At 39.8% G+C, this 13061-nt stretch overlaps 1 protein-coding gene across 9 annotated transcripts in view; it reads right to left on the bottom strand.

Moving 5' to 3' along the window:
- The window catches only part of MBNL1 (muscleblind like splicing regulator 1), a 211706-nt gene that overhangs the window by 176084 nt on the left and 22561 nt on the right, over positions 1 to 13061 (bottom strand). For all 9 annotated transcript variants that reach the window (XR_014789608.1, XM_084847293.1, XM_084847294.1 and 6 more), the window contains exon 2: positions 2552 to 3553. Coding sequence is in view for 8 of the 9 variants with exons in the window: in XM_084847293.1 (XP_084703419.1) it covers positions 2552 to 2725 (174 nt within the window). In the remaining variant the exon portion in view is untranslated. The remainder of the gene's footprint in view (positions 1 to 2551; positions 3554 to 13061) is intronic.

Below are 13061 nucleotides of genomic sequence, written 5' to 3'. Positions count from 1 at the left end.
CTGTATTAAGATCACCTTCTGAGGCCTTTCTCGGGGTTCCTTGCCTTCTGAGGTGAGGCAGGTAGCAACTGGCAAAAGGACCTTTTCAGTGGTAGCATCCCACTTATGGAACTCCTTCCACATAGAGTCACCCCTGGCACTAAACATTTTGTCTTTTCAGCACCAGGCATTTACCTTTTAATTTACACTGACCTTTTCATCTCCTACTGCTTTCAGTGTTAATTGCTGCTCATTTCCCGTATAGTCTGTTGCTGAGTTTAGTTTCGTATTGAAATTTCATGTTTCTGTTGTTTGATTCCATAACTATAAGCTGCTCCAAGAGTCTCAGTTGAACTGAAGGACAGGATATAAAATACAGTCCTCATGGACTTAAACGGAGGGGCCAAGTCTCTTTTAGTTTACCAAAGCTTCCCCAGCTAACATGACATGGCAATTCTAATTTCAACAAAGGTGACTAGACAAGAGAGAATATATGCAATTCTGATATAAGCAAGCACCAAGTTGCCATCTATGGTCGCTAGATACAAAAAAGATTTCTCTCTCAGTTTGGGATGGACCTGGACACAACAAGCCTGGACACAACAAGACCAACAATTCTATTGCAAGATTTAACACAACAAAAACATTTAAAAACATAACTTCAAATGTGTTATTATAAATGTTTAAAAACCCTATAATGATCTATATTATGATGCCTATATTATTTTTCCAATAGCTATACCTAGTATTGGACATGTTGAGTACATTCCATGACACTGCTGTTGCATCCTGACTGCCCTATACAAAACTCAGTGAAATGGATGGAAATGCCCTAGCAGCAGTGACCAGTGGAGAACATCCCTAATCTTTAAAGATGGCAAATGTTGCCAAGCACCAAAACAGAATGACAAATCCTGGGCTCACCAGCTGAGGCAACTAAGGCTCCCAGGCACTATAGAAATCTATATGCCAGCTATGAAGAATCCAAAAATATTGACCATATATTTAAAAAATGACTCAGTGATCATAACTGCAACATAACCCATTCGATCAGAGATACTTCAAGATCGTCCTACAACAAGACAATCTATGTTGAGCTATACCAACCGACTGGTATGGCATACCAAACAATATGAGCTGACTGAAACAAACATAGAGGAGAGAATTTGCTTTTCTCACAGTTATTGTGACTAGTGCCCAGTCAGTCAGTAAAAAGTAATCCAGGCAGAGTTGAAGATTTCCCCCTTTGCAGCAAAATTCTAAGTCCAAATATTTGGCTGTAGCAGCAGCACTATTTCAAGTTAATGAAAACAAACAAACACACATTTCTCCTTCAGCTTCCATTTTATCTAAGTGCAGGTTCATACATCACATGCATGTCTCCTTTGCATGTTATTCAAGAAATGGAAAAGGACAGTGCATGAATCATTCATATACCCATTTCTCATTGCTTTCAGGAACATACAAAGCTATCCTGACTCTCAAGCAGAATAAGAACCCAATTAAGCCTAGGTTCTTAGATTTAAAACCATTCAACTCCATTTAAGTCGATGAGACTAGGTAATTTTAAATTCAAGTACTTCACCTGGATGGACTATGGAATGATGACTATGGAAATCCTGTGCATTTCTACTTGGAAGTAAGTTCCACTATGGGGTTCACTCGCAGGTAAGTGTACATAGGATTGCAGCCCTAGTATTCATGATCAGTTTGAAACAAATCTGGGATTGCAACAATAGAAAACTGGAATAGAAGATATTCTCACTGGTGAAGAGAGAAACATATTTGAAAACAGCAGCTATAGACATCTTAACCATCTTACACTTTCTTGAGGCTGTAATCTATCTACAATTCACTCACTGTAGTTACATTTTCTGAGCGTATAAGCCTGGTTTTCAAAACTGAGATTTATACAAATAATGCCTTCATTGACAACATTAGTAAAATGTTACATTAAAGCCCCACATGATTTCAGGAAGGAAATATTCTCAAACCTTGAGCTTCCTGCCTGCTGACCATACACAGCAACAATGCAGATATACTCACAACAGCAACTAATTATTCAGAAGACATGGTTTTCAGTTTGTTGGTTCATTTTCATTAAACAAACACAGAGAGAGAAAGAACTATCAGTCTACTTTTCCATAAAAGGAAAAACAGTCCTTTCATGCCCCAAAGATTTTAACAAACATATTGCAGAATGTACTTTTGATGTAGACCAGTGCCAGATGCAGATGCATCTGACAAGATAGGCTCTTTGTTTTTTGTGCTGCTACAGACTAACATGACTACTCTTCTGGAATTCACAAATGGTGCTTCTTAAAATTCTAAGTAAAGATATACTGTATTTCTTAAATAAGAATGCAGAAACTATAAGATCTCCAAGAAGATAGAAACCGACCTTCCTGAAAATGTCCTCTCCCCTTGCTTTAAAACACCATTATTAAAATCACAAATCCCATTTATAAGAGTAAACATTAGTATTACCTAAAGCTCAATAACTTTACTGATTATAAATGTTTCAGTCACCATTTTTGTCTTAGCCTTGAAAAGAATGATAATATTTACTCACTTTCAGTGAATCAAAGCAGGCGATTACTCGTCCATTTTCAACTTGGCAGCTTTTCGATGGATGTGCAAATTTACATTCCGTATCTGGTCGTGAGCAAGTCCCTCTTTGGAACTCTCGACACACTTCCAGTGTTAGCCATTTTGTGTCCCGGATTGGTGTGACACTTACAGCCATGTTTAGATTTTACAGGTAGTTAAAATTGTCAACAAAACGAACAAATTAAAAAAGAAAAGAATAGGCCAAACTGATAAGACTTGGAAACGATGAAAAATGTCACCTCCAAAATATTTCCCCAATCCCCAAGCCCAACGTTAAAAGATGTAAAATTGTGTTGTCGCAACAGCAAGGAAAAGATTTCCCACTAGAAAGTCACAGAATGAAACTGTCAATCAAAAGAGGGGGGGGTTGTACTTAGAGAAATGCTAAGATCATAAGTAATATGAGCATTTAGAAGTATGGCCTGGAACTAGCCTTGTGCTCTCAGTAACCCATTCCAAGTGCCAAACTGGAGCCCAAATGCAAGCAGCAAAACGTGGCAGACCCTTCAACACAGAATTTCCAAGCTGCTCTCAGGAAAAAGTTGTCTGAAAGGTAATCTCCACACAGCTGAATTTGCAATAATTTTAATTTTTGGTGTGGTGCAATTGGTATTGATTAGTTTGGCACAGGCAGATGCAGCAGTTTAGAGCAACAAATCGAGAATTTTTTTTTTTCTTTCCTCTCTTTGATTTTTTTTTCCTTTCTGGCAGAAGACAGCTCACTTTTCCAGCAAACTTTTATTTCTATAAGAATCACTAAAGCAGCCTAGGGCAATGCCTGATGCTTAGAGCTTTTCTCTTGGTTATAAGTAGAAATGAGGGGAGGGGTGGCTGGGCTAGAGGTGGAGGGTGGATGTGCTGTCGTCGCAGTCTAGCTGGCAGCAAGCAAGGCAAAAAGCAGAGACTGCTCTAGAAGCGGTTCCAAGCAGCAGAGACGTCAGGAAAGGCACTTCTTAGTACCAACCTGTAGAAAAAACAGATACGTTAAAATTTACCAAGCAGCATTTCACTGATGTCTCACAGCATAATAATGTTGCCCATGTGCTCCTTCAGTCTATTACTACACAGCATGATACTCTTTCAGTCTCAAACAAAATACTTACAGGGTAGCATATTGCAGCCAGCCATCGTAGATTTATTAAAAAGGGGGCTGTTTTCCCCTTCTGAAGCAATGCATGATAGGGAGATAACCAATCACAGATAGTGTTGCAGCAATATTCTGGGCAGAAAGCCAGTAGTGTGGGCTGTCTTATGAAAGGTCGCGCCTGTCAGACATTCATTACTATGCTATAAGCAGAGAAAATGTCCATCAGTTTCGACTTATTCCAGTGCAAGAGGATGACCATGTGGGTTTTGAATTTACCCAACATGCAGTTAGAGGATTAAACCATGTTAGTTTTCAAACAGCTTCCAACTTGAGCAAAACTGCCTGCGGTGTCCAGACAGAGGGAGAGGAGTGGAAATAAAAAGGAAGAGAGAGAAAAAAAGGGAAAGAAGCAAGCTTCCCAACCGCAGTTCATTTTTTAAACTGCTTTCTCCCTGCTTTGCATCAAGCACAGCAAGCACAGAGCACGCCTACTATATCTGACAGATGAATATAAAAGGAAAAGGGGAGTTCACAAATGGTACAGTCTCCTGACCTATCCAATTCACTTCCTTCTAAACCGTAAGTCCTGCCTCCTCCAGAGAAAGCTGCACTTTTTTTAGTACCAGGGAACTATTCCGTTCAGTCAGCAGAGACACTGCCAATATATCCTAGGCCAGTTAGGTATGAATAAAAACAGCTTCACTGCTCCCCCAGGCAGAAACAAAAACCTTAGGTCTTAGGAGGGGAGGGGAGAACTATGGTGCTGTGAAGACGCCTGGCAACACAGAAGCCAATCTCAGGAGATAGTGACTGCATCACAGTAACCTTAAATATTAAGCCGACAATCTGAATTGAACAACATGATATGCTTCATATCAACACTTCCGAATTAAAATGATCGCATCACCACACGCCTACTGTTTGTCAGCCTCATATTCACACCAGAACTCTTCTACGCAGGAGCTCACGTCTTAAAATGGCTTCTTTCAGTGAGCAGTTTGATTTGCATTATACTAGTCAGGATCCTCTTTGCCAGAAAAAAAAAAAAAGATGAAGATGGTAATGATTATTATTCAGAGAGGCAAACAACTGCGGTATTTCTTGGCCCTCGAGAGAGAGAGAGAAGAGCTGTTGTAAATTTTACAAACCAAATTAATATGAAACGGCGCCCACAACATTATATGGTTTTATTCTAGTTTAGTTAACTCTGAAGAGCACCGTGTGTTTTCACAAGCACTTAACTCTAAATTTATTAGGACTCATTTGCTGTCTCAGTAACCTTTAACTGTACATTCAGAGTGGCCCTTTTTGTGAGGCTGCATGTTTGATGCTGTATGGAAACACAATTTTAAAAGTTCTCCATCCAAGTATTTTCAGGTTGTTCACACCAGCCAATTTTCATCAAAATCTAACACAGGTATCAGCAATTGGCAGGCCTGGAGCCAAATCCAACAACCTGAGAAATACTATCTTGCCTTTCCCATTGCCAGGGAGAATTGACTGTGGCCATAGATCTTGCCAGCAGCTCACTTTAGGAAGCAAAAGCAGAATCCTGCTGAATTACCCTCCACCTCATCCTCAAAGTGCCCGGAAAACAACTATTATACAATTCCTTACTCTATTTTCCCAGTGCTTCTATATGGCCAGGAAAACGGTAAAGATCGTTCCCTTGCCTGACAATTAATATATGGCTTTCATGTGCTTCACAATAACAGATTCTCTTTTTTCCTTTTTAAAACTCATTTCAGATTTGCATTCACTGACAGTGTAATCCTATATATGTCTACTCAAAATTAGGTCCTGTTGAGTTCAAGGGGCTTACTCCCAGGTAAGTGGGTACAGTGCAAGCCTGAACATATCTATTCAAAAGTACGTGTCAGTGAGGTAAGTAAGTGGGAAATTGGATTTAGGAACATAGGAAGCTGCCTTATACTGAAACAGACCTTTGGTCCATCTAGCCCAATAATGTCAGCACTGACTGGCAGCAGCTCTCCGAGGTTTCAGACAGTTGCTTTTCCAGCCCTACCTGGAGATGCGGGGAATTGAAGCTGGGACCTTCTGCATGCAAAGCAGGTGTTCTACCACTGAGCTATGGCCCCTCCCCGTTCAGCCTTAAACACTTAAAAGCCAAGAAATCAAAAAGATAAACAATAAGATTGGGATGCTGTTAATCGTAGTGTTTTTAGTACATTGAGTCAGATGAACTTTGCTAGTGCAAAGAGACATGGAAAATGTTGGTATTCCCTCACATACATTTTTCTCATTTAAAAACCGTAAGTGCAGAACTAACCAACTGGGACACAGAAATCCTCTGTGATTAGTTGCAGACTACGCTGCAGCCAATCCTGGTATGTCACTGGAATTTGGTCTGTAAAAACATTGCTTCAGTTCCAGATTTATGAATCTAGAGCATCTTGCAATCAGTAATGTTCAGTGGAATCACCACGTCAACCTTTAAATGCTCTTTGGAAGAATAGATAAAGATCTGTCTTCTCAGTAAGTTACAACGTGCAAAGGTAACTAATCGATGTTACATGATGTGAATGAGAGACTACTAATGGAATAACAATTTCTGAATGTTTACTATTTCTTGCAATCCCTTTTTGTTCAGAATATCTACTTTCTCTTTAACCCAAAATGTGCTGTAAAACACATACACTGCTGTCCAAAATGGTATATCTGTTTTAACAAGGCCTGATTATTATTACCTACTTATCACTGTAATAGATGCTATAACTTGTTGTCATAAAAAAAACCCTGCATATGCTGTTGTCAATTTAATCAGCATCCTCAACATCCTATAGCAAAATTTTAAATAATAAAATGAACTAGAAAATTCACAGTTTCACAGTTCATATTGATCCGTGGCCAAGTACTAGGTAGAACAAACAATAGCATGGATATACACTGTGTTGACAAAGAATTATGGAGGAAAAAACACTTCCATATATGAGAACACCAAGTTTCTGAAGAAGTGCACTAAACTTCACATCTTGTGCTCTATACAATATAACACATTGCTTGTGATATGTAAATGTTAAACAGTAATAGTAATTGAGATAATCTTTTGATCAAATCCAGTGAAGTACCCACATTTAATGCTCGATTCTATCAACCTAAGAATGTAACACAAGAACCCTGTTGCTAATCAGACGAATGGTCCACCTAGCTCACTACCCTGCTTCCAACAATGGCTGGCCAGATGCCTCCAGGATGCCCACAAGCAGGACATGAAGCCAATACCTGCCGCATCACTGGTCCCTGGCCCAGTATTTTATTTACCATGTCTATTAACAACCAGCCTAACTAGACCTCCTTCTTGCCCCAAATCAAGAATCTCTACAGTTAAAATGCCTCAAACTGGGCTCACTAAGCCTCAAACTTAGTGATATCTAAATATCATTTTTGTATCCACAATAAAGATACTTATCACATCATAGCTGATCCAAACTGTGTGCTGGACTGGGAGTCGGGAGATCCGGGTTCTAGTCCCCAGTTGGCCATGGAAGCTCACTGGGTGACTGTGGGCCAGTCACAGACTCTCAGCCCAACCTACCTCACAGGGTTGTTGTTGTGAGGATAAAATGGAGGAGGGAGGAGGATCATGTACGCTGCCTTGAGTTCCTTGGAGGAAAAAAGGCAGGATATAAATGCAATAAATAAATAAATAAACTGGACTCCCACAGCAATATATAGTGCTGAATGATGATTAAGTATATTTTAAATTAATAAAATACTGTCCTCTAAGTCAGCCTTCTCCTACCTGGCACTCCCCAGATGTATTGACTACAGTTACCATCATCTCCAGCCAACATGGACATTGACCATATTGGCTGGGAATGGTGGGACTTGTAGCCCAACACATCTGGAGGGCACCAGGTTATAGAAAGTTGATAGAAGTCATAAGCTCCTCCTTCTTGACCCCTTTCCCTGTTCCCACTTTGATCATGCCATTTTTATGCTGGTGGACAATCACCTTAATTTTTCTTCTGTTGTTGCCTTACATAGTTTTGTAGTACATTTTTAACATGGAAAGTAATAAAAAATATTACTCTAAAAATCTGTATCAATAGTTCTCAAAAGTGTGAGGAGCTCCCTCTAAGTCATAAGCTCTTACTTCTTAATCCCATTCCCTTTTCCCTGTCTGGGCATGTTATTTTTCCACTGGTAGACAATGACATAACTCCCTGGTTGCTGTTTTCTTCCTGAGCTTTTAGCAAGGTTTTGTCCTTTTGCCATAGATTCTTTCAGTCCTCTACCCTCTTCTGTTTTTATTTAGCCTGCCTATTCCCCATGCAGGGACAAAAAAGAGCACTGAGTGCTAAGCTGTTTTCATTATTATCCTTGTGATGGTTCGAATAAGTCCCTCCTCCACCACAAGTCTCATTGGGACAAAGTCTGAAAACCCCTGAACTGCAAATATTTAACTGACATCACTGAGAAGTAAGTTCAAGGTTCTACCATGGGGAAGAACTGCTCATTCTGATCTGACTTTAGCAACTTCGGTGAGACACACCAAGCAGAATTCTAAGGATCAAATAAACCTAAGAAGAGATTTTAAACAATTCTAAATTAGCAGGACAGAACACACTAATTCCCAAGCTTGCCTTAATCTGTATGAAGCAACGTGGTTGCTCTTTACATTCTCCAAGTGCTGCAACACTTTGATTATATCCACTCTCTCCTGTTGTATTGCTATCAGTTTTCACATAAGCAGAGCTACTGGGGTTGCAAGGAGAAAGAGGTGTAAATAAACATTAACTTGGGAGAAGATGAACTGGACAGAGCAGAATAAAGGAGGGTCACAAGGAAAGGGCATGAAATTAGACTAGATATACTTCAAAGCCAGTTTTACAAACTGACCCCAGTTTTTCATCTGCCCTTAAGGCATGGTTCCATTTTTTAAAAGAACACTAAGGTAGATCCCAAGGCAAAAATACTGTCATATAAAGAGCACTTTATCCCTAAAAATATGGACACAGTCACTGCATGATTCTCTTAACTACCTTGAATAACCATCACATGAAACTTTATATCAGTTTCCTAAATCACAGCACAATAACCTATGGGCAGTAGGCAATCACAAATATTTTGCTCCCACTGTTATATGTAGGAGTGAGGCTAAAATGCTTGAACCAGAATGATTATTATGAGCCCAAGATTACAAGTCTCACTATTGGTTATATGGAAAATTGTGATAGTGCCTTGACTATGAATGCACTCTCTTAGTCATCCTCCAAAGTATATTATTTTTGCACCAAAAAAAAACTCTCTGGGGATATCTAAGCTCCAGATGATACAACTTTATATCAATTGTTCCATTACCATTTATTTTGAAAATTTATATCCCACCTTTCTAATGCTTACACATTACACAAGGCAGCTTACAACAGTTAAAATGTCAGAATCTTGTAGTAAAACCACATCACAGAACACAACAGTATAAAAAATAAAATGGAGACAGGCTCAAATGCATGCTATTGTTGCACTATCATGGAGACAACAGCCAGCTAGCAGAAAATAATTAGATTAGTGTAATGTGCTCTATGTGGGGCTACCCTTGTGCTTGGTCCGGAAGCTGCAGCTGGTGCAGAATGAAGCAGACAGGATGCTGAGCGGAGCGCCTGGCTGTGCACATCTTAAAACAGTGTTGAAGCAATTGCACCGGCTAGCTATTCACTCCTTAGCCAAATTCAAGGTCTTGCTGTTAGCATATAAAGCCCTGAACAGCTTGTGATCAGGTTAGCTGGCAGATCACCTTCCTCAATGCAGATCTGTACGAACATTAAGATCATTGGAGGAGGCCTTGCTGGTTGTAGCATGACCTGCAGATTACCATCTCGCAGCAACCAGGAAATGGGCCTTCTCCATGGTGGCACTCAATTTATGGAATGATTTCTCCCCCGGTATTTGGGAGGCACCAACTATATCATGCTTTAGGCCAATTAACGATCCATTTCTTTACCCAGGCCTTCCCTGGGTAATGTGCTGCCCAATCTGTTTGATTTTAATTGATGTTAACGTTTTTATTATTGCTTTATATTAATGTTTTAGCAATTTTATGTATTTTAATTGTATTTTAATGCATACTATAATATATTTTGTGAACCGCTTAGAGGTATTTTTAAGTATGTTCAGCAGTATATAAATCTATTAATTAAATAAATAAATGTCTACTACCACATCCAGCCAAAATTTGTGTGCCCCTTCTATTCAACTAAGGTGTACAGCTTTAAAAAAATGACTGAGGGAAAAATATCCTTACCCCTTAAACTTCCATCCTAAAAGAACAGTTCTAAGTGGAGTCAGGTGGGGAGTGGAGGTGCGGATCTTCCACTGTTTTCAAAGCCCTGCCAGCCTACACTGGCTGGCGGGTGGGAGGTGGGGAGGGGAGAACATCCCTCTTTTTCATCCTCTCATTGTTTTTTTTCCCCCACCCAGTAGTTCCAACAGGAGGAAAAATGCCTTTGCCATCCTCAGGCTGACATAGCCAAAGGGCCCGATCCTTGGGCGTCACATGGGAATGGAGGGCATTTGGATCCAGTGGATTCCAAGCTGCCCCATTCCCACCATGTCTCATTTTTGTGCCTATCACTGCCATGGTCACAGAGCTTTCCACAGGCATAACTGGGAACTCTGGGGTGGACGGACCACCCCCACCAAATACTAAATACTCTTGGACAGCCATCTGAAGGGATCAGGTTTGCTCTGAAAAAGAAAAACAGCTCAGCTGTCTTTCCATCCACTCGAGTTGGTTGACAAGCCTACATCGATGTTTAATGAGGTAGATTTTATGTATACGTTTCAAATGTATGTTTTTTCCCCAAGTGCACTAAGCTTTTGTGATAGCACGGGCTGAAATCCCAATTAAAGAAACAAAGTGTGTAGTAATTACTTTATCAGTCAGTAACAATGCAGTTAGAGATATATGACAAGATGAAAATAAACCCTATGCCACAGAATAGATTGCAGGAGTTGGAACAACTTAATAAATAATGCCATGCTGGGATAAGTCCATTCAGTAGTCAGTACAGTATTCCATTCACCAGCAGTGGCCCTACAAATGCATCAAGTGGGCTCACAAGCAGCATATGACAGCACTATATAGCTTCTCTTTTTAGTAGTCATGTTGCCAAAGTTTGTAATTACCTGGTTAGGTATACATATTGTGCAGCTCAAGCACCACATCTCCTAGAAGTTCTTCTCAGTATGTTAAACAAGATCCTGCACATACACAGTCAGCATTCAGCAGACCAGGCCCCCAAACCCAGCTGCACTGGTCCATGCGCATAACTGAATAGCTGATCAGCAAATAATTGATTTTCTAAGTCAGCATTTAATTATTTTCATGTGGCTGGCAACATTTTTCAGTATCTGACAGATGACAGGCAACAGCAGCCAACATTCAGCCAAAAACCCAGTCAAATTAAATTCTGATGCAAAGGTTCAGTTCTGGAACACTGATGCAAATATTGATCTCAAAACTGAAAATCACAAGAGCAAAATTTGATGATGATGATGTTTTTCAAAATTACATTTCAGCACTCATCCTGAGCAGTTAAGTTGTGACATGCAAAAGGATTATTTGGCAATAAAATAAGTAGAGTAATGACCAGGCAGCACAGTAAGTAAAAGTATCACCACAGCCACTCACAAGAGAGGACAGTTGGTATCCTGGTGGAGCAGCTTGAAAAGATAACACAAGACTGTTCTAAAAATCACAAATATTTTAAGAATGTTTTGTGTGCACTTGGGACTTTCTTACTAACTTTTATTCCATGACACTTCCAAATGCGAAGGACTCATTAGTAGCGTTTGTAAATTACTCAAGTCTCACCTGAGTGTGTAAAATCCAAAGAAGCTATATGAATTACTGGAGTCTGATGCTTTCATTCCAAATTGTGAGTAATCCCAAATTGCCCACCGATATGAACCAATGCTTATGTTCGTCTCCTACAGTACTGCATAAACCAAGTAGGTTTCTATGTCAACTTGTTTGTGAGACAGAACAGCCACAGAAAAGGCATGTGATGTTCTGAAGAAGTGAAAGCAATTTGTTACTCATTTTTATGGGACAAACATTTCTTTCTTTCTTTCTTTAAAATATCTGTAGGACAACTTTTAGGGTAAAAATCATCCCAAGACAGCTGCTGCACCTCAGGACCTACCCCAAGGCTCCACTACACAGAAAAAGGCTCCATTGGGTGACACTGAGTAGATGAAATCATGGCAAAGAACTAATAATTCTTTTCTGTTTTATTTCAATGGCTTCAGCTCCTCAGAAAACCAGGAGCTGACATGGCTGTACAACTGGGTCGAGGACTTTTGGAAGTGATCATATTAGGCCTGGATCATCTCCTCACTCCAAGTGGAAGCCACAGCTATGGCAGGACCACCAACTAAACCTGCAGGAAAGACCCCAATAGACCTCAGAAATCCATCGCAATTCATCAGCCTCCAGGGGTGGACCATTAAATTCAATCCTCCACCCTCCTGTAGAGGTTATAGGTATCCTAAGGGTCAAATTTGCTCAGGTGATGATCTGTTCATGTTAACTTTTTTTAATTAATCACAAATCTGAATCACCTTAATTGATACTTCCATTGTTAATCTCTCCACTCCAGAGCCTGTACTGAGTTTCGTATGGCTTCTGCACAGAATTGAGATGCTGGTCATGACCTTTAAAACTTTACATTGCTTGAACCCAACATACCTTAGAGACAGCCTCCTTCTATACATCCTGTTAAAATTGTTCAAATGGATGTAATCTTACCGCATGCTAAATCATAGTGTAACATCAGGGATCCTAGGCAAACCATGCCTTCATCCTCACACCATCCCCTCCCTTCTTGGTGTGCCACAATTTAACCCACAACCCTGGGTTAGTTAACCATAATTTCCTGATGTGCCTGTACACATCAGAAACAAGATCAAAACAAATCAGAATCTACTTACACAAAGCTATGGTTTAAGATCCTGGTTTGTTCCGATTCTGGTAACTATCAGATCTAATGGCAATCACAGTTAGTTAGCTCAGGAAATCTTCATAACTTGAGACATGTACATCCAAACTGAGCCAATGACTGAGGTCAATCCACCTTTGGAAATGTGTTAATTGAAAGAGAGGACATACATTATTTAAATAAATAAGGAAACAAATGTGGCTTTATTTTAATGTAGTATAGAGTTATTGTTATTTTTAATTACATGTTGGGATTTGCCCTAAATCTACAGGGTACACACATTATAGTAGCATTACACCATAGAAGGGCTGGAACTAACAACTAATCTATTGTGGCCTTGGCTTAAAAATACTGCATACCAGCAGTTGATTCCCCCCCCCCCATTTTCACTTACACAGTTGTGCATTGTTTTTTCTTTGCCC

Source organism: Heloderma suspectum, chromosome 3 (assembly GCF_057233095.1).
Source record: "Heloderma suspectum isolate Gila_16-S chromosome 3, 16-S_ref, whole genome shotgun sequence".
Lineage (NCBI taxonomy): Eukaryota > Metazoa > Chordata > Lepidosauria > Squamata > Helodermatidae > Heloderma > Heloderma suspectum.
Note: the sequence above shows the minus strand (reverse complement) of the source record. Positions and strands in the feature narration are given on the sequence as shown.